Source organism: Gambusia affinis, linkage group LG08 (assembly GCF_019740435.1).
Source record: "Gambusia affinis linkage group LG08, SWU_Gaff_1.0, whole genome shotgun sequence".
NCBI lineage: Eukaryota > Metazoa > Chordata > Actinopteri > Cyprinodontiformes > Poeciliidae > Gambusia > Gambusia affinis.
This window is the reverse complement of record NC_057875.1, coordinates 29,448,707-29,469,768: the sequence shown is the minus strand read 5'-3', so window position 1 is coordinate 29,469,768 and position 21,062 is coordinate 29,448,707. Positions and strand designations below refer to the sequence as shown.

Genomic DNA, 21,062 nt, shown 5'->3' with positions numbered 1-21,062 from the left:
GACTATGAGCAGAGGGAGTTCCGAGTCTTGTGTAAATCTTTATTTTTATATTCTATGAGTTTAGACACCTATGGATTCTCCTACAGTTCTGGTTCTGTTCTGGTTTGGTACTGGTTCTTTTCTGGTTTTGTTCTGGTTTGGTACTGGTTCTGTTCTGGTTTGGTACTGGTTCTTTTCTGGTTCTGTTCTGGTTTGGTACTGGTTCTTTTCTGGTTCTGTTCTGGTTTGGTACTGGTTCTTTTCTGGTTTTGTTCTAGTTCTGTTCTGTTTAGTTCTGGTTCTGTTCTGGTCTAGTTGTGGTTCTGTACAGGTTTTGTTCTGGTTCTGTTCTGGTTCTCTGCTGGTTTTGTTCTGCTTCTTTTCTGGTTTGGTTTTGGTTTAGTTCTGGTTTGGTTCTGGGGACTACTTTGAAACTTCTGGGAACAACGATGCAAAGAAAGATTTTTCATAAAATCAAGAAAACTAGGAACTACCCTGACCATCCTCTTGATAAGATTATTTTTTCTAAAAAGCATACTTCCTTTAGTCAGCTGCTTCTTTGAATTTGTTGTATTACAGACTGCAATAGGAGACCTTTCCAACTCACTGCCATCACCATCTACAATAACTCTATCATCAAATGAGCTACAAAACTTAATTTCCATTTGGGATTGATAATGTATTTTTTAATTTGAATTGAATTAAATTTTGTTTCCATGTTGGTTTTATATAGATTGCTGTGATAAGTAATTTTTTCCTCTTTGTATTTATATTGTGTTTTTGGTCATTTTTAGCTCCCTCCTGTGTATTTCTGCTGTTTATTTGTCATTAATCCCCATGATTTCTCTCAGTCCTTTAAATCTCACCCTTCCACCATCTTTACAGCTCTTTATTATCAGTAGATACTTCCTATAATCAAAGTGTCATCCCATGCGCTCTCTTTTTTAACCCACTCCTTGTATTGTCTGCTGCTTCATGTTTTGTTGCTAATCAGATCCACTGAGAGTAAATTCCTCTGATGTTAATTTATTTAATTCTTATGAAAACCTCACTTTGACTAGGACCTTATCAGCACTTCACTCTTCCTCTTCCAGATATAAAAACTATACAGTTTCCTTTTGTTTTTCTCTTCATTGCTATAGAAATGCTCTGCAAAAACAACCACATTTTTAGTTTTATTAAATCATTGTTACAAGGAAGTAATAAGATGAGAACAAAGCAAAGGTTTAGAACTTTACTTTGCTTTTGCTTAACATAAAATGAGTAACGAGTATGTCAGCATGTAGGGAAAAATTAACTAAATGAGCTGAAATGAAATGAGTTTTGATGGTACCAGTTAAAAAGGACAACAATCTTAAAGGGCGGGTTATTTATAATGCAGGCAGCCTAGGAAGGGCAACTGACAGTGTACTGTATTTCATGACCTTGCCATCTGATTGGCTTGTCCAGTAATCCACCACCATATAGAGAAAGTGGAGGATTTAGAGGACTTTCTGAGATTGCAATATAAACCTTCTTTACACTTTATCAGCCTGGGACTCAATCTGCATCTGACTGCAGCAGCTCTGCCTCGGTAAAGGAAAAACTTTTCTTTATGCTCTTCATCTTGATGTTGCTTTGTTCTCTCTGTCGGCTACCTGACAGCATCTTTTCGTTTCTTTATTTAAGGCATCAAATCTTTACAATGTAGAAACTTTGCTGTTAACAGGTGAAGTTTTACGTGATATTACTTGTGAATGCCTTTGGTATACTGTGACATTTTGTGTCTGACTTGGAAAGGATTTCGCTTTTTGAGGTAAGAAAGGGCGATCTTCTCTGTTGGCATTAAGTGCGTGTCCTGCTGGGCCGCTCCAGTGATGTGTCGTCTGATGATGTGGAACACTGAAAGCCAACGCCACGGCGAGGCTCTGAGTTGAAAATCAATCCAACAGTTTTTATCCTCCTGTCAACACCATGGAGGTTAGTATTTGGAAGGAACACCTGGTTTGATACGGTGTTGACAGAAGTTGTGTCTTTTTAAACGAAGCCATGTCTACCGAACCCAGTCTGTTAAAATGAAGTTAAATGGTTGTGAATCCCTTAGTTTTCCTTCCACAGTTAAGCTTCCTCTTTCAGAAAACACTTAGGACACAAATGCAGAACTATATATATATATATATATATATATATATATATATATATATATATATATATATATATATATATATATATATATATATATGTATATAAATATATACATACATATATATATATATATATATATATATATATATTGCTGTGTCCAGATTTTCCTTAAATAAACTTGTAGGCAAGACATAGCCTCTTTTCTTCCTGTTACTACTTCAAGGAGCTCTGACATTTGCCACATCATTCTTTACAGGGGAGCTGTTTTTTTTTTCTTCATACTTGATGAAAGCTTTGGGAACAGCTGTAGAACCAGGAATAGATGTTACTCTGCTGCTCTGCTGCAGCTTCCAAGGATTACAATCAGCTCAGGCAACAGCTATGAAGCCTTAAGAGATCTGAAACTGTCTTAGTTTCTTCTTAACCCACTGACGTTATACGTAAGGTTTTATATTTTGAGTGAATTACAATGTCTTGATAAAGTGTTTGAAACAGAGTTGTGAAAAAGTATTACAATATAAATCCAATATCACACAGTGTGAGAAAGATAATTGATCCAGCCACAGGACGGACAGCAGCGTAAATGCAATTATTACATCGGGTTACAAAAAAAGATTTTTTGGAAGTTGTCCATGGTTTTTTAACAGGATTAATTTGCATCACTGAATCCAAAAATGACATCCATTCTTCTCAATCAGGTTTTTATTCTAATTTTATTCAGAGAAATCTGATTTTATGACTAAACTGATTAAATTTTTTGACATTTTCAGTTAATTTATGCTAATGTTTCTAATCCAAAAAAGATTTTCAGAGAAAAAAAATGGTTTTCTATTAATTAGATGTATTAATTGTATTAAGTGTATTAATTAAATGTTACAAACCTGGATAATAAACACTGATCACTCCTCCTGCTCACCATTCATTGATCAGATTCTCAGAAAACCGATCCAGATGAGAGAACAAGTCATGCATTTTGATACTCATGTTGCTCCATAGCTCAGAAAGTCGACCTGATTGAGCAAAACCAATGTGATTTTTGGATTCAGCTCATCAAAACAACCCTAAAACAGTGGAAGACCCCAGACAATATTTGGGCTGCAGACCAGTAAAATCTGACAGACATATCAATGAATCAATAAAAACAATTCACAATGTTGTGATCTTCCCCATTCCTGCCCTCCTGTTGGGTACTGATTAATGTTTCCTACATCAGGTCCTGTCGTCAGTTAGACTGGGGCACTCCAGTCCTCCAGAGTTCCTATCCTGTAACTTTTCTCTAACACACCTGAATCAATTGAATGGCTACAGAGGTCAATTGCTGCTGGTGAGGAAAGCCACCCTTTTTACTCAGGCGTGTTGGAGCAGGGATTCATCTAAAAGTTGCAGCGTGGCACCTCTCAAGGACTAGACATAGTCACAACTGACCTAAAGGTCAAAATTTCACATTTTGGTCCATCTCCTGGTGGCAAAACTTTACCATAATTTTTGAAAAGCCACATCTAGATAATATTTTGGTGTGGTAGCCCTTTCAAAGTAGTAGCTTAGTCATAGTCGCCAGCTCATAGAGTTAACAACCCCTTTGGACAGATTCTGTTTTTTGAGAGTGATGTATGTCCAGGTTCACTCGTGGTATGGACATTTGTCAAAGGTCTGTAATATAATATCTGGTAATGTCTTAAAGGGGACACTCTTGGCTTGACCAACAGAGGTCAGCAGAGCTTGTTAAGCCAAAATTAATACACATTTTTCCACACTTTTTGCCTCAGCTAGGCAGTATCTGGGACACAAGGGTTAATAACTGAAATATTCAACAGACTCTAATTCACAACATGTATACCATCCCCCTACTGTCTGTTTATGGGAGGAGATTATGAGCTGTGATTTAACATCACAGGCCAACCCTGTCAACAGCCTTCAAGTATTCCATGTCTGAGATCTTGACCCTGGATCTGACTTGATTTCTGACCACTGCCTGTGCTGCTTCCTGTTCCCCGATTGCGCTGATGATGTCTTTGCCTCTGTGCCTTCAACTCCCGCTGCAAGTCTCTGGATTCTGATTATTGCCTAATGGATATTGAATCTCTTTTGGTTCATTGCCCATCACTTTTGCCAACCTGGACCTAAGGACTACAGTCAAAATGACCAGTCACTTTCTTGTGGTTAAATCAGACCATTATAATGAGGCGTAAACAGGTTTCCTTGGCTGGCAGAGTTCCTGGCCTGAAGTCTTTATCACTCTCAGCTTCCATCATATAGAATCCTGTTCTCTGTATAATCCTGCGAGTGAAACAATCCCTGGTAAATGGACACATTCCTCTCTCTGTGTCACAATATCAAGTCTTGGAAGAGGAGAGCCTGGGAAACCACCTCTTCTGGGTAAACCTTTTCTTCCTGTTCGACCAGTACTCCCTAGTTGTACTTCCTAGTTTAATCACTCATCCTCCTATCTCTTCTGCAGGTCTGACCTGAAAACATAAAACACAAAATCATTCCATTCCTGCTTGAACATTCTGATAAATAATATTGTCGTTAAAGACTGTTCAGTTTTTCTGGGTTATGGTTTTCATTTTTGGTCCTATGTGTACTAATATTGTTTCATACGGCTGTTGGAAGGCTTTTATAAGAGCCTTCCAACAGGCTCCTTGTCTCCTCCTTAGAAGAGGAGGAGGCAAGGAAAGCGATTAGGAGCAAAAGAATTTGCTCAGAAATCAGAGGTCCACAGGGATAATGATCATATTGGAAGATTTTTCTTAGAAAGTCCGAAAGGCTGATTGTAATGATTAGTCATGGAAGCCTTCAACTGATAGGCATCCGTCACACTGATTAAACTCATGACCGTGTTTTTCTTTCACAAAGTAAGTTTTTGATCAGTACAGATAAAGTCTACAGTACATGAATAAAGAAGACATTTAATTAATTATTTTATAAGGAGGGCAATTATGTTTTTACCTATCAGGTAGGTTTCAGCAGCTATGATTATAAGAAATTAATCATCATTTGAAAATAGCTTTTTTGTCAGGTGACAAAAATCTACTTGAACATTTCAAAATGACAAAACCAAGATCTGTAAGGGGAAAAATTATTTTTTTAATAGCACTGTGTTAATGTATAAAACCCCCAATTCTAATGTAAGAATGTTGTGAAAAACATTTAATTTTTGGTGAATTATAATTTTGACACAACCATACTGAAACCATAAAACTATAATCTACATAAACATTATGTGTCACTAAAATTTACAGTCATTTATTCAGGACTGGTCAAGATATTTGATTCTAAAACCAAAAAGTAAATTAAGCAGAATTGGGAAAAAAATGGATGGTTTAAACCACATGAATCTACAGTCCACTGGATTCTTATTGAGTGGAAACTCAATAAGAAGTTTTTCTTATTGAAGAAAGAAAGCATTAAACATTTGTGTTTAATGCTTATAAGTTGTTTTTGTTGACATAAGTTGTTAAAATATGACTGATTGGTTGCTGTGGTTATTTTTAATTTAGCTGTTTTTCCTTTAACCATCCCAGAGAGACAGGGTCTATTGGACCCAATAAGCTTTTTACCGTGTGTGTGGTCCCGGTGGGGTTGCACTGACTCCACGTGCGGTTTTACAAGGTTTTTGTGTGTTTGGTTAACTGACAGGCTCCTAAAACAGAACATACAGGAGCTCAATTTTTTTTCACAGATCTTGCCCCATACCTTACTGTCACCACAAAGCAAACATTTGAACAAATATGTTAAAAAAACATATTTTTATGAAACTTAAATACTGCAACTTTAACTCTTGTTACAATGCAGGAAAGTTTCTGGTAAAGTTGCAGCATTGAGCAAAGAAAGATCAACAGCGCCACCTGGAATTATTATCCCCCAGAAAATCTAAATTAAAAAAGACTCGGGTTCATTCTGCTGGTAAAAGAGACACGACTCAAATAAGATCAACAGCATTTATTTACGAATGACACAATAAGCACATAAAAAAGTAGAAAATGTAAGATAATGTTATAACAAATTAATTTGCAATCCAATCTAATACAAAATAAAAAAGAAAATTAAGGGGAATTAAAACTTTTTAAATTCTCAACATTTAGGATCTTGGCCATATTAAAATTAAAGGGATGATAAAGTAAAACTATGTTCCTAAAATAAAAACATTATGCTTAAAAATAAAGGTAGTTCTGACAGCACAGAAATAACATGATTTAAAACATATTTAAATTGCCTATCTGCTCTCCTGAGTGAAATTATTACTATTTTTGCTGTGACAGAAAAACAACCTCAATCTGTAAGATTAAAGTTGCTACAAAAAGCTGCTTTGTAATAATGTGGACAACAAAAACAAGAACAAAATATGTAATTATTGAGTCACGACGACCCTTATGTTTAACTCAGGATACAACTTCAAAAAAGGATTACTTTTGGTGTTGTTGCACTTTAGATTCTGACCAGTAGGTGGTGGCAAGAGAAGTCAAAATGAAGGGAGTGAAATTTAAATGGAGGAAAAATTATATAGCGCCTGAACTGAAAGCAGTTAGAAAGGTTGAACAGAAAACCTGAAACAGATCAGTCATCCTTTGCCAACCTAAGGGTTAAAAACTATGACTGAATGTGTTCGGGTTTTTTTTTTTTTTTTTTTTTTTTTTATCAAAGAAACATGAGCAAAACAAGTGAGACTAAGAAGAGGAGATTGCAGAAAAAGACGGAATGTAGCTTCATCTTTCAGTAACTCCGATTGTTCTGAGGGTTTCTGTGTATTTAACATGTACTCTTTTGATTTCAAACTACGTTGTTACACAGTCCTGAAATAGACCTGAATTCAGATTTCGTTCATTTCTTTTAACAGACAAGAGTCCAAATCCTACAGCCAACATGGCCACTGAGTGAGTAAAATGTGATTTTTTTGTGTGTTTTGTATTTTTAGACCAGCAGAACATGTAACATGTAGCTTCTGTTATGTTCAGAAAAAAAATTGTGTTGCCAAATTTTCAAAATATTTTAGATAATTTTACAGAACATTCTAAGCAATATAACAACTAAAAATCAAATCTAACTTTATACTTACTTCTACTATTTGCCCAATAAAATTAATTTATTTCTGTGTGCAGAAAAAGGCTGTCTGCTAGACGCAAGCACACTCTGAAGGTAAGCCCACATAATTCAGAATTATATGTGTGTGTGACCATGAACTACGTAACTTTACTTGGTAAATATTAACATGTTAGCACAACATTTGATCCAAGAACACATATGTTTATACTTGTGCCTGAACTCATTTGTGTTTTTTCTGAAGGGTCTTTTTCTTTTTGCAGAGTTGCATGCTTGTGGTCGCAAACAATTTGCTGGAGGCTGAATCTCAGGTGAAGGCCAAAGAGAGGGAAACGTTTCTGGCGGAGAAATGTCCTCCTTTGGATGTGCCATATTCCAGGGAAGAACTAGTGGTGAGAAGAAAACCATCAAAATATTCTCCTGACATTATAATGAGATACTTTCACAAAGAAGGCAAACGTTTTCCTGACATGTTCTTGAATATAGCTATATTTTTGTGATTAATTGTGGGCCTTCAGATTGCAAAATTCTTAATAAAAATGTATTACATCTTTTCTAATTTTCTTTTGTTTTTCAGGAACTTTGCAAGAAACTTCATCAGCAGATCAACATCAGTGAAGAGGAGAGATACTGCACGGAATTCAAACTGAATATGGTCCTCAATGAGGTGAGACCGCCTCAGTCTGCTGGTTCTGTCTGGAGGGAAACCAGCCGAGATGCCACATGTTGAACTCACTCACAATAATCTGCTCACAGTGATCATATTCAAAAGCCCTGAAACAGAAATAAAATTTTAAAATTATGAACTTACAACATTCATGTGCCTAAAATTTCCAAAGGAATGAATGGTGAACTTAACACATTTACATTAAATTAAATATTAAGTTGAATCTATGATTATTGAAAATGTTATTGAAAAGTAGATAAAATGAGTAATTGTGAATTATGAATTAGTTTACCTTGGATTTAAAACCAAATGAAAGAGAATCTAAGCAGAACCCTATGTTACATTCGTAAGTCCAGAACAGGCTGGTGTCTATTTCGGCTCGTTTGCTGGTAACAAGCTCGTAGATTCTGCTCTGCTAGCGGCAAAGAAAAACGAGGAGCTTGTAGAACTTTATTCCTCTTCTAGGCAAAGTGAACAACAACCACACTCCAGGTCTAGTCTCCACATACCTAACACACCCTTCTTTTTCTACCGCTCCTCCCATTGCTCTCTCTACCGCCCCCCATAGGGAAAGGCTGGGCCTGTAACACTTAACACTAAATTGATACCTGTCCATGGTGTAATTAAAACATTTTCAACTAGTTAAACCTTTTTTATTTCCATATTAACTTCAATCATCTTTTTCATAATTTCAGAGAACTGTATAGGTGAGATTGTTTATACATTGCACAACATAGTAAGGCTTATTTGGCTGATAACCGATATTTTTTTTGTATACCTACACTGTAAAAAAAGCCGCTGTAGACTTTACAGTAACTTACTGACAGGAGGGCTGCCAGTAAGTTACTGTTATTTTTAAAATAAAGAAACTACAGTAACTTTACAGTAACCTTACTGTAATTCTATTGTTTTACTGTAATTTTATTGCAGGTTTACTGTAATTTTATTACTATCTTACTGTAATTTGATTAGTGTTACTGTAATTTCTTTAAAATAGTACAGTAATTATATAACATGATTACTGTGATTTTATCACATTTTCGTCATAATAAAATTACAGTTGTCCTGCAGCAGAATTACAAAACGTTGTCATTTTACAGAAGTTTATGAAACAGCATACTTTGCTAGCTTTTAAAAGTTTAAATGTGAACTTGCAACTTAACTTAACTTAACAAACTTTCTTTTTTTTTCTAATTACAAAAAAATACATGTATATCTTGTTGTCAAACTGTTTTATTGAGGACTCAGACATGAAAATTGAAACAACAATACAAATTTGTCCTCTTTTTGATGTGAACATAAAACATAATGACAATACAAAATCAAAACGAAAGTGACATAAATAAACAGGGACATTCTCAAGACCCACCCACCTCCCCTTTCCCTAGGACTTACATCTTATCACACCGTGAATCAAATCAAATTCTCTTCAATTATAGTTATCAATATATTGCCAAAGAAGTTGCCAAGTTATATTGAATCACTTTAAGTTATTTGCTAATGCGAACCGTATTCTTTCCAGAAGAGAGAGCCTTACCAGTTCCTCCAGCCACAATTTAACTGATGTAATCTCTGATTTTTTTCCAGAACATCAATACTAGCTTTTTTCCTATGATAAAGGCATAAGATAATAATTATCGTTGGTATTTATTAAATTGAGAAAGCTGAACAGAAACTCCGGAGTGCAATCATAAGTTGCACTCGGACGTTTTGCCTAAACTATGTACAGAACATATTTGATAAAGTTTTGAATATGCCAGACCAAAATGGGGTTCATTTTATACACAGAGTAAGAATTGAGAAGTGTGGCTTCTTCAATATGCCATTTGTCACACGGTGGGGATGTGTTAGGTAAAATTTTACGTGACTTCACCTTACAGTAATGAAACCTGTGAATGATTTTAAATTGAATAAGACAGTGTCTAGAATTGACAGAACACTTGTGAATATTCTCTAGCACAGCCTTCCAGAGTTTGTCACTTATCTCCGTTCCTAATCCCTGCTCCCAGCCTGTCCTAAGGCTCTGCATGGACAGCGAGGATCTGGATAATAACACATCGTAAATCTGAGAGATTAGATGTCCTTCCCCACCACCCAGCTTAAAGAGTTCGTCAAATTCATTAGGTAATATATTCCCTAAAGTGCGCATGTGTTTTTTGACATATGCCCTGACCTGTAGGTATCTAAAATGATTGTGTTTATGGAGACCAAATTTGGTCTGAAGTTGAGAGAAAAAGGCAAAATTACCACCCACCAACAATAGTCCTGATGCCTAAATCTTTCCATTGTGTATAACCTGAATCTAAAGTGGAAGGGACAAAAGAGAGATTCTTTGTTATTGGTAATAAGGTAGATATAGAATCAATACCAAACTGGGATTTTAATTTTTAAAATACGTATAATACTGTGGATGATGCGGTTATTGTTGTATGCAAAGGTATCTATGCTTGTTGGTGACAGAATAAGAGCACCAATTTCATGAGGGCTGCAGTCTTCCTTTTCCTTTGTGATCTATTTGGATCACAATAAAATTGTGATCTAGCCAAATTGTAATAATGCAAAGCGTACAAGAATAATAGTAAAATGAAAAATTTGCCATTCCACCCTTCAATTTTGCCTCGCAAAGGTGAGCTTGGCTAATTCGGTGCATTTTATAGTCCTATAGAAATGGAACGATTATAGAATCAAGTTTCTTAAAAAAATTTCTTAGGTAAAAAGATGGAAATATTTTGAAACAGATAAAGGATCTGAGGGAGAAAAAACATTTTTATTGCATTGATTCTTCCCGCCAGGAAAATGGGGAGAGATCTCCAAAACTGAATGTTATTTTGCAGCTTCACCACAAGGGGGAGAAATTAGTTTCATAAAGTGATTTAAAGTCCCTAGTAATCTCTATTCCAAGGTAGGTGAACTTATTATTAGCAATTTTAAATGGCATACTTTCCAAGATCGAAGAGTCTTTGAGCTTAATTGGCATTAGTTCACTCTTAGACCAGTTGATCCTATAACCAAAAAAACCTCCCAAATTGAGAGATTGTATCTAGGAGCATTAGTATAGTACACTGAAGATTGGTTATGAACAGTAGGATATCATCCGCATATAAGGAACTTTTATTTATAGTCCCTTTAGTAATGTATCCTTGTATAATGGGGTTGGCATGAATTGATTGTGCAAGGGGTTCTAGGGCTAAGACAAAAAGTAAGGGTCAGAGCGAGTAGCCCTGTCTGGTGCCCCTATGTAATTGAAATGCAGGAGATAGTGTCTTATTAGTGACAATTCTAGCACAAGGTTTATGATAAAGGATTTTTAACCATTTTTTCAAAGTGTTCACCAAGATCACATCTTCTCAGGGTTGCAAAAAGGTAGGGCCATTCTATATGGTCAAAAGCCTTTTCCACGTCGAGGGAAAGGACAGCCAAATCAGAAGTTTTCCCCCTCTGGGAGTAGATCACATTATAAAGACGTCGTAAATTAAAGAAAGAGTGTCTGTTTGGTATAAAACCCGTCTGATTGGTGTGAATCAGTTTATCCATTAATAAAGTCAACATATTAGCTAGAATTTTGGCTAGTATCTTTTGATAATACCTTAACAGTGATATTGGCCTGTAATTACCTACTTCCTCAGGATTCTTATCCTTCTTTGGTATTAGTATTACAGTGGCTTCTCTCATAGTAGGCGGTAGGATATTATCTGAGTTTGCTTGGGTGTACATTTTTAGCAAATAAGGTGATAAAAGGTCACTAAATTCTTTATAAAATATCCATCAGGACCAGGCGTTTTCCCACTTTTTAGTGATTTAAGTGCAACCTGAATATCTATGCATGAGAGATTTGCATTAAGAGAACTCTTGTGTTAGTTAAAGTTTGGCGATTACAGCTATCTAAAAATTTCTGTATAATTAAGTAATCTTTTACAGCATTTGAGGAATACATCCATCCATCCATTTTCTGTTCACCCTTGTCCCTAATGGGGTCAGGAGGGTTGCTGGTGCCTCTCCAGCTACGTTCCGGGCAAGAGACGGGGTCACCCTGCACAGGTCGCCAGTCTGTCGCAGTGGAGGAATACAATAATTCATAAAACTGTTTAGATCTATGATTAATGTCTTTGTATGAGGTTAAAATTTTCCCATTTTCTGATTTAATTTTGTTAATTGTACAGTCACTTTCCATTTTCCTTAATTGTCTAGCCAATAATTTATTAGGTTTATCTCCAAATTCAAAATATTTCTAATGAGTAAAAATGAAAGCTCTAGTAATTTGATCTGACAATAATTGATTATATTTGTACCTCAGTGAAATAATTTTTTATGTGAATTTCTGTAGAGAGGTGTGTAGCGTTATCCTTGTCCAGACGCCTAATTTGTTGCTCTAAATCCCACCGTATTGAAGGAGACGTTCCCAGAAGGTCATTCATCGAATCCGATCGAGGCTGTATTGGATCAGTGGAGCGCAGTTGAACTGCAGAGTTGCTGCTCCACATTCAGTGACTCAGCACTTTAATGAGTCTTACCCTTTTTCAGTTCAACATTCATAAATTTTTCCATCCCTACAGATTTCTCTTGTGACGCCTTAAAACAGCGGTGTCACATTTTGGGTCAAATCAAGATCATAAAAGCTCTTAAAGGGCAGTTGGTGCCAGAATGTATTGATAAAACCTGTTCACAAACTGTTAAAATATCAGTGAATTCTTGAACTTTTTTTTTTTGCAATAAAAATTAAAGTGTTTGTGGTACTAATTTGGAAATATTTGCGATATTTGTGCTTATTTATGACAGTAAATGCAATTCTTATTATTCGTATAGATCATGCACTATAATCTGACATGAATTAAAGTTAAAGCAGCTGCAGAAAGTTTTTGACAATTTTTGAGAAAAATCTGCAATAAACTCCCAATTATTAGCATAAAAAAGTGTTGGGATTTGTTTTTGTTTTTTTATGGGGGAAAAAAACAAAAACAATAATAATAAGGGAATAATAATTCTCTTATTATTTATTGAAAAAATAATAAGATAATTATTTTCAATAATAAAAAAATAATTCTCAGTAAGAGAATTATTTTCAATAATTCTCTTACTGAAAATAAGAGAATTATCTTATTTTCAAGATAATTCTCAAGAAACTGGAGGGACTGACTGATATAATTTGGCAGTAAACAGATAAAAACTGCATTGATTTGAATGATAACATAATATTTAACCACACTTAGTGTTTAGTCTAGAATCTAAAGGGCCACATGTAAAGCTTCGACGGGCCAGATTTGGTCCACGGGACTCGAGTTTGACACATGTGGCTTAAAGCTTCAGTGTTATGTTTTAATATCAAAGAAACAAGATTTGGTAAGATTTAAAACTAATATTTGGTAATATTTTGTGATTTTGCACTGTAATGTGCTCAAGGCGGAGAAAAAACTCACCTTTACAGGAAAACCGTTTATCCGCCATCGTCTGTGACTATGCTAACTAGCCTGAGCATTCCCAGCAAGCTATGCTAGCAAAGCGCATAGCTTGCTAGCATAGCTAGACCCCTGGCTCTGATTGGTTGTTTCTGGGAAAATACGTAGGAGTTAATTTTTTTTCACAGATTATCTGTCTCATATCAAACTGTCACAACACGGTGACAGCTTCAACAAATATGTAAAAAAAAATCTATTTTTAAAAAATAAAGTTACATATTGCAGTTTTAAGGTAAATAAGGGCTTTCTAACCTCATACAAAAAAAGGAAGACAGTTTTTTTTCTCACTGAACTAAAAGAAGACAAAACTTTTCTTGTTTTAGGTCAGTTAAAATAAACAAAATTATTTCTATTTGCTAAATGCCACAACATTGTAGCATATTTGAGCAACAAAGCAGTTTAAAGTGCCATAAAAACATAATATATTAACCAATTATGAAACAAGCAATATTACAACAAAATCATCAAACAAATATACATCAGATATACTGATCAATAGTCTAGTTACCAGGAATAAAGGGAACTACCAGATGGATTTTAGCTTTAATTCAACGGAACTCTGCATGAAAAATTAAAAATATGTTCTTCTGGTTTTAACTGAATATTTGTTACAGCACTGACCATTTGAGAAAAGTCGCTCAGGTTATAACGAAGCATCATGCTGCCACCACCATGTTTGACTGAATCATTTTCTTTTTCTTAAATTATCCCTGAACACCAGATCTAACCTGACATCCCTTTGAAAACATTCCACTTTCTGCTCAAATATTAAAATATTTCCAAAGACGTTGCTGATAACCAAGAGGTCTTTTGGGAAAACCTGAGATGTTTTAGCACAAAAACTCTCAGTTGTGCCCAAACACTTCATTTTTATCACAAAGTTAACTGGCAGAGCTCCTGGTTGTGGGTTTTTCTTTGACGGTTGTGACGCCTATCAAGAGCCTGAACAACAGTTTCATTCAAAAACGCATCAAAGAGACAAATGGATTAACAATAGCTTGAACTCTCACGCGTGCACATTCAGCTTCAGCTGCAAGGATTAACTATTGAAAGCACAATTTCACCTGCAGACAAACACAGAGATGGAAAGAAATCAGAGCTTTCACTGACTGTTAAAACCCCCCCCACAAGACTGATGTTAAAATGTGCTTAAATGTCAGGAACGTAACAGGCAATCTGCCAATTTAAATAAATTATTTTAATTCTGTCAGGATCCTTTCGGCAATCTGTTAATTGCTTTCAAAAATGTCATTAAAGGCCAACGTGCAAAACAAACAAATAAAATACAGACGAAAAGAGCACAACAAAAAATTATCCGCATGACTAAAAGATTTAGTCACATTTCTAAAATAAAGCCATTTATTTTCCAAAAGTGATTTTTGTGAAAATAAATTAATAAATGAAATAATAATCAAATAAAACAAAGAAAAAAAATACCTTTTTATTGACAAGTAGGCTCACGATAGCAAATTTTGCTGAACGATTAATTGTCTCAAAAAACTATTGCGATAGACAATAGCATTGTTTGAAGACCTTTTTACACTGATTTAATGGAAATGACATAATGTATGTGATTTCCAGCCGAAGATAAATACACTTTATTTTCAAAAGAACACCCAACACTGGAACTGATAAACAAAATAAACAAAACAACCAAAAATAAAAATAAAATTGATTCTCAGTCTCCATTAACAAAAATGTACTTGAATAAAAACGAAATAACATAAAGCCAAAGTGTAAATAAATACTGCATTCAACCAAAAGAGTGCAGATTATAAAGTCTGTTTACCATATTGCCCTTCAGTAATCATTAGATTTAAATAGATAAGATGGGCACATCTGACCACCTGATGCAATAGTTCACACTACATGTTAGTTCACACCTACATTTTCCCCTTAAGACAATCTTAGAACTTTGATCGTTCTTAGATTGTCGCTTGTGATCATCCTGTAGTGTGTGGTGTGTTACGCTAGATCGTTGTGGTCCCTCCGATCTAAATCAGGAGTTTTCCCCGCTGGGATCGTTAACGCAGCCTGTTGAATGTGACAGGTAGCCAATCAGAAAGCGCGGATTCTCCTCCTGCTTTCTGAGGGGAAATTACCGAAGGGAATCCCAAACAGCTGACATGGCGCAACCCGAAGTCCAGCGGACATTGGAGATGATATGTGGAAACATTAATGGTTATAAAACATTTCGTAGAAAGAATATAGAAATGACGAGGGGAGGAGTTGGAGCGAAATTGCTACGTTTTGCTGAACGTAGCAATTAGTTTTTATTCAGCTTGAAATGTTTTTAAAATACAATAATATAACTGAGACATTTCAGTCTGGGTTTAAAGCTGCTCATAGCACTGAAACAGCTTTGCTTCGAGTGTATAATGATCTTCTTTTAACAGTTGATTCAGGCAATGACGCAGTTTTATTACTTTTAGATCTGAGCGCAGCATTTGACACTGTAGATCATCAGATTCTCTTACATAGATTAAAATATTGTGTTGGCCTGAGAGGCCCGGTACTTAAATGGTTTAAGTCTTATTTAGAAAACAGAACTTTCTCAGATCTTGATTTATTATTAGAACCGGCCCGCAGCAAGCCGGCACCCCGTCTGAAAAAAATGCGAGATGCATGCCCCGTTCGGTCCTCACAACGCGCACCCCCGTTCGGTCCTCACAACGCGCACCCCGTTCGGTCCTCACAACGCGCGCACCCCCCCCCCCCGTCCGCAAGAAATTTACGAAGGCTTGGGCCGGTCCGCTGCACTAGACCAAATGCGTCATTTAAAAAAATCTCAATGAACATTCGATCAGTCCGGCCCTCGGCTTGTAGCTAAATTTTTTATTTGGCCCTCCGTCCATTTGACTTTGACACCCCTGATTTAGACCAATGCTGTTCTGGGGCTAAACCTTTAAAGTACGGTGTCCCCCAAGGCTCAATTTTAGGTCCCATTTTGTTTATTTTTTATCTATTACCTCTTGGTCAGATTTTCCATAGGTTTAACGTTTCATTTCATTGCTTTGCAGATGATGTCCAGATTGATATGCCCCTTAAACTACAAAATGGCAAAAGTGAATCTATTCAACTATTGAACAATTGTTTAACAGAAGTCAAATCTTGGATGGAACAAAACTTTCTTCACCTCAATCAAAGTAAAACGCAAGTTATACTATTTGGTCAGAGTCTTCACACAACAGATCCAGATCTGATTCTTGGTTCTTTAGCTCGGTTTTGTCAGACCTCTGCTAGGAATCTTGGTTTTACTTTTGATAGTTGTTTAAAGCTAGATAAACAAGTTAGCTCTGTCGTTAGATCAAGTTTTTACCACCTGCGTATTTAGCTAAAGTTAAATCATATTTTTGTTTAAAAGACTTTGAAGGACTTATCCATGCCTTCATCACATCTCGTTTGGATTATTGCAATTCATTATATAGAGGCCTGGATAAATCACAGATGCAGCGACTTCAAATGATCCAGAACGCAGCGGCTCGGCTTCTTACAGGAACCAGGAAGCGTGACCATACAAGGCCCATACTGGCCTCTTTACATTGGCTGCCTGTTTTTTATCGAATAGATTTTAAGATTCTCTTATTAACTTATAAAGCTTTAAATGGATTAGCTCCCCTTTATCTTCTGGAACTTTTAAAATTTCAGTCCGTGTCCAGAACCCTACGTTCTAATAATCAGCTTTTACTGAGAGTTCCTCGGACCCGACTTAAAAGGAAAGGAGATCGGGCTTTTTCTGCTGTTGCTCCTTCTCTATGGAACAATCTACCTCTCCAAATTAGATCTGCACACAGCCTGGATCATTTTAAATTGCTTCTTAAAACTCATTTTTATTCCTTGGCATTTAATTGAACTAGTGTTTGATACTTTGTTTTTATTCATTTGTGTTGTTGTCATTCTTGTACAGCACTTTGGTGCAATTCTATGCCTGTTTTAAAGTGCTATATAAATAAATTTGACATTGACGTTGATGAACCCGGTAACTTTTCAGCTGTTCTTCGTTAACGTGATATAAATAGGTTCAAATGATTTTCATTCAGTCAGGACGTTATGCTGACACTAGAGCCACATGCACTGCAGGTAGATTGTAGTAAAGCATTGATTAATGCCTGGTTTTAAAATTAGTTAGCTGGACTTGTAGCCATTATGTTGTGCCCACTGTTGGACACCACACGGCACATCAAACCCGATGGAACCATTATACCTAGGATTTCTGTCGGCTAACGTGTGGTCTCAGATTTTGAAAATGGGCCGACAATCGACAGACAGCTCTAAGATTGTATAGTGTGCGCTGGGCATTACACTAAGGAAATGAGGAAGGGAGGATCAGTGGAGAGCACCGGAGTTGAGCCTTTTTTCATTTATCGTCATCAACAGAAAGAGAAAAAGGTTTGAAGAGACGATAACGCTGATAATTAAAATGACGTCGATAGTTTTAATTTATCATAGATTAATCCATATATCGTTTATTGCGACAGGCCTACCGATACCATGCTGATAATATTGTGCATCCTTAATTCTTCCTTTAGTTCAGTGAATGCAACATAATTAAATATTAGAAGATAAGTTCAGAACGGGCTGCACAGTGGCGCAGTTGGTAGAGCTGTTGCCTTGCAGCAAGAAGGTCCTGAGTTCGATTCCCGGCCCGGGGTCTCCCTGTGCATGGTGGGTTCTCTCCGGGTTCTCTGGCTTCCTCCCACAGTCCAAAAACATGACTGTTAGGTTAATTGGTTTCTCTAAATTCTCCCTGGGTGTGAGTGTGTGTGTGCATGGTTGTTTGTCTTGTATGTCTTTGTGTTGCCCTGCGACGGACTGGCGACCTGTCCAGGGTGTACCCCGCCTCTCGCCCGGGAGAGAGGCGGGGTACACCTGCACCATCAACCCTCCCGACCCCTGTAGGGACGAAGGGTGTTCAGAAAATGGATGGCTGGATGGAAGTTCAGAACAGCTAGCATTCTTGAAGTGGTAGGTAATACAATGGAAGAAGACTCCAAACCCAGCTCAGCATGGGGTTATTATAAGGTGTTTGTTGACCTGCTGTACTGGGAAGAGGCTTTGGGTCATACGACTGAGAGAATGTTTCAGAACCTTAGGCTCAGACTGATCTAGTGAGCCTCAGACTCACTAGATCAGCGAGACCAAGCGCGGACGATAGAGATCTGAGAATCTGTCTTCTGGAAAGACGATTCAGTCACTGTTTTTCTTTGTTTGCACTTTATAAACTTTTAAAAATGATTGTAAATGATTTCCAGCTCCACTCGTGACAGATCTCAGAAGACAACACAACCATTTTCTCATCTTCAGAAGACAAATTTCTGATTGATGACTTTAACTCAACCTTTCCTGTCCGTTCTACAGGTGAGAGACCTAAACATCAAGATTGTGGATCTCAGAGGAAAGTTCAAAAGACCACGACTGAAGAAGGTGCGTATGTCCGCTGACGCCATGCTGAAGGCTCTGCTGGGCTCCAAACACACGGTGAACATGGACCTGAGGGCCAACCTGAAGCAGGTCAAGAAGGAGGTCAAAGAGGAGGTAAGCTGTTCAGCATGGACAAACTTTGAAAACTAAACTCTAAACTTAGAATGACGAACAAAACAATGTTCCACTTAATGTTTCGGTTAGATTTGTCAAATGTTGTCCTTCGATAGGGTTTGTTTCGATTTAGTTTTGGCTTCTGGCTGGCAGGATATGAAATAGAAATAATTATAGATGTCAATGTTAACACCAATTTCCTCACATGATTTGTATGTCTAATTTTTCAACTGCAAAAACTAAGAATTTCTTCCTTGTGTTTTTAGGACAAGCAGCTGCGTGATGTGGGAGACTGGCGCAAGAACATTGAAGACAAGTCTGACAGGAAGAAGATGTTTGATAGTTAAATATGATATTTATCAAAGTCTAACAGCCCTAACAGAAGAATGTTTTTTTGAGGTGGTATTTAGAGGTCATGAGCTGTCAATATCAGACTTACTGAAGAAAATGCTCTTATGGACTTAATAACTTTTGAAAAACAGCTATTGACTAGACAGAATTTGTTCAGGTATAAAACAAACATTCATATTGTGCATGCCTTGGTTATAACCTGAACGCATCAACATGGAATGAGAAGCTAAACTTGTCTTGCTACTTTTCTGGTTCTGATCACTTCAGAAGGTTGTGATAAAGCTGAAGCAGCTTTAATTTGAAATGATAAGATTGAATCGTGGAGTAAGTGTGACAGAGGATGAGACTGACAACAGAGTTTTCCTCATATTTGAAGGACTGATGGTTTTTGAAGGAGAGTCCATTTCTACCATTTTAAAGGTGTAATTTCAGGCAGACGTGTCACACACAACCACTTAATTATTATTTGAAACAAGTTTTGTTTCATCATTTTGAAGATATTCAGTGAATTATCTGCTGTGAGTAAAGCATTGACAACTCATAGCCCCTGAGAAGAACCCCACTAAAAATCTCAGAACTGTCCCTTTGATCATGGTTTTTAGGGCTAAGTCGAAGGTGATGTCATCGTCTGCACAAGTAGGAAACAATCCAGTTCTTGACTTTGCAGGTTTAAACTGTAGCAAAATGTTTTTCCAACAAAAAAGCCAATCTAAGCATCAAGAATCTACAAATACTCCCGATTGTCCGATGAAGATCAGAAGTGCGAACTCCAGCTGGTCATACTAAAGTTTTAATAAGTTTAAAAACTGCATCTATGTAATACATTACAAGAAAGTAATACTTGTCATTCTTCTTAAAACACAATTAACAATGAGATTAGAACTGAGTGCAAGTACAATCCTTCACATTACATTTTATTCAAAATTACTGCAAGGAAGAACTGGAGCCTGGATTTTAGATGACACTTTTCACAGCAAAATCTCTTATGAACTTATGAAAAGACAATAGTTACTAATATTAATGCCAAATTTCCCCCCGTTTTTGTCTGACGATAATGGCTTTTTTTCTTTTTATTTTCTTTGCTTTGATTCTTGACCTGACATAGGATTTTCTTTCCTATAATAAAAGCTTTAAAACAGCAGTTTAATGTAAAAATGAACTATACATCAAAATGTTCATGTAGTATGTTATGTCATCTTGTCTAAGAAAATCTCAAATTAAATGCAGAAGCCTCATCTCATTCTTTGTTGGACCTAATGTGTTTTCTTCCTTAGAGGGATTTCTTGTTTTACATGGGGAGTTGTGAGTTCAGTCAAGTTGCTGTTATGAGACTTTGAATTAAAACTATGCAGCTGTTTTCCTAACATTTTAGTTTTACTGTTTTCATTTCAATATTTTGTAAAACACTATATTTTCATGGAATGTGTTAAACAAGCACTCATAGATATTTTTTACTGACTCAAATCATGAGTACTGCAATTTAATATTAGTTTACTAAAACTAAACAAAAAATAATAGATAAGAAAAAGAGAGAATATTAATCAGAATTTTTGCTGATAGTAATAATTGGAAAAGTAAGAAAAAAAACGTTGCTCATATACAGAATTTCTTTACATGATTTGACTGAAATTGTTACTTTTGAAACTGTATTATGTAGTTTTAGGTAATAAAACCCAAAAATTTTAACTTGGAAGAAAAGGGAAGCTAATTAGTAAAAAAAAAAAAAATTATATATATATATATATATATATATATATATATATATATATATATATATATATATATATATATATATATATATATATACGTCTTGAGTCAGGGGAGGCAGGTGAGGCAGTGCCTCACCAGCCGTCATGGAAAGAAAGAAAATATATAATCATAAAGTAATTTAAATTGTTATATTCATCCGGTGG

General features: G+C 36.0%; 1 protein-coding gene across 2 annotated transcripts; it reads left to right on the top strand.

The window, feature by feature from the left end:
* Window positions 1–1,465: 1,465 nt before the first annotated feature.
* On the top strand, window positions 1,466–20,389 carry LOC122836059 (troponin I, fast skeletal muscle-like). Of its 2 annotated transcripts, none has more exons than XM_044125711.1 (7): window positions 1,466–1,552; window positions 6,941–6,977; window positions 7,203–7,239; window positions 7,407–7,535; window positions 7,721–7,810; window positions 18,622–18,798; window positions 19,065–20,389. In XM_044125711.1, exons 2-7 carry the CDS (start codon window positions 6,967–6,969, stop codon window positions 19,143–19,145), a joined length of 525 nt encoding a protein of 174 aa, XP_043981646.1. In that variant the 5' UTR covers window positions 1,466–1,552; window positions 6,941–6,966; the 3' UTR covers window positions 19,146–20,389. The 2 variants fall into 2 exon arrangements, with proteins under 2 accessions (XP_043981646.1, XP_043981647.1); XM_044125712.1 differs by lacking the exon at window positions 1,466–1,552 and adding an exon at window positions 1,779–1,938.
* Window positions 20,390–21,062: the final 673 nt, after the last annotated feature.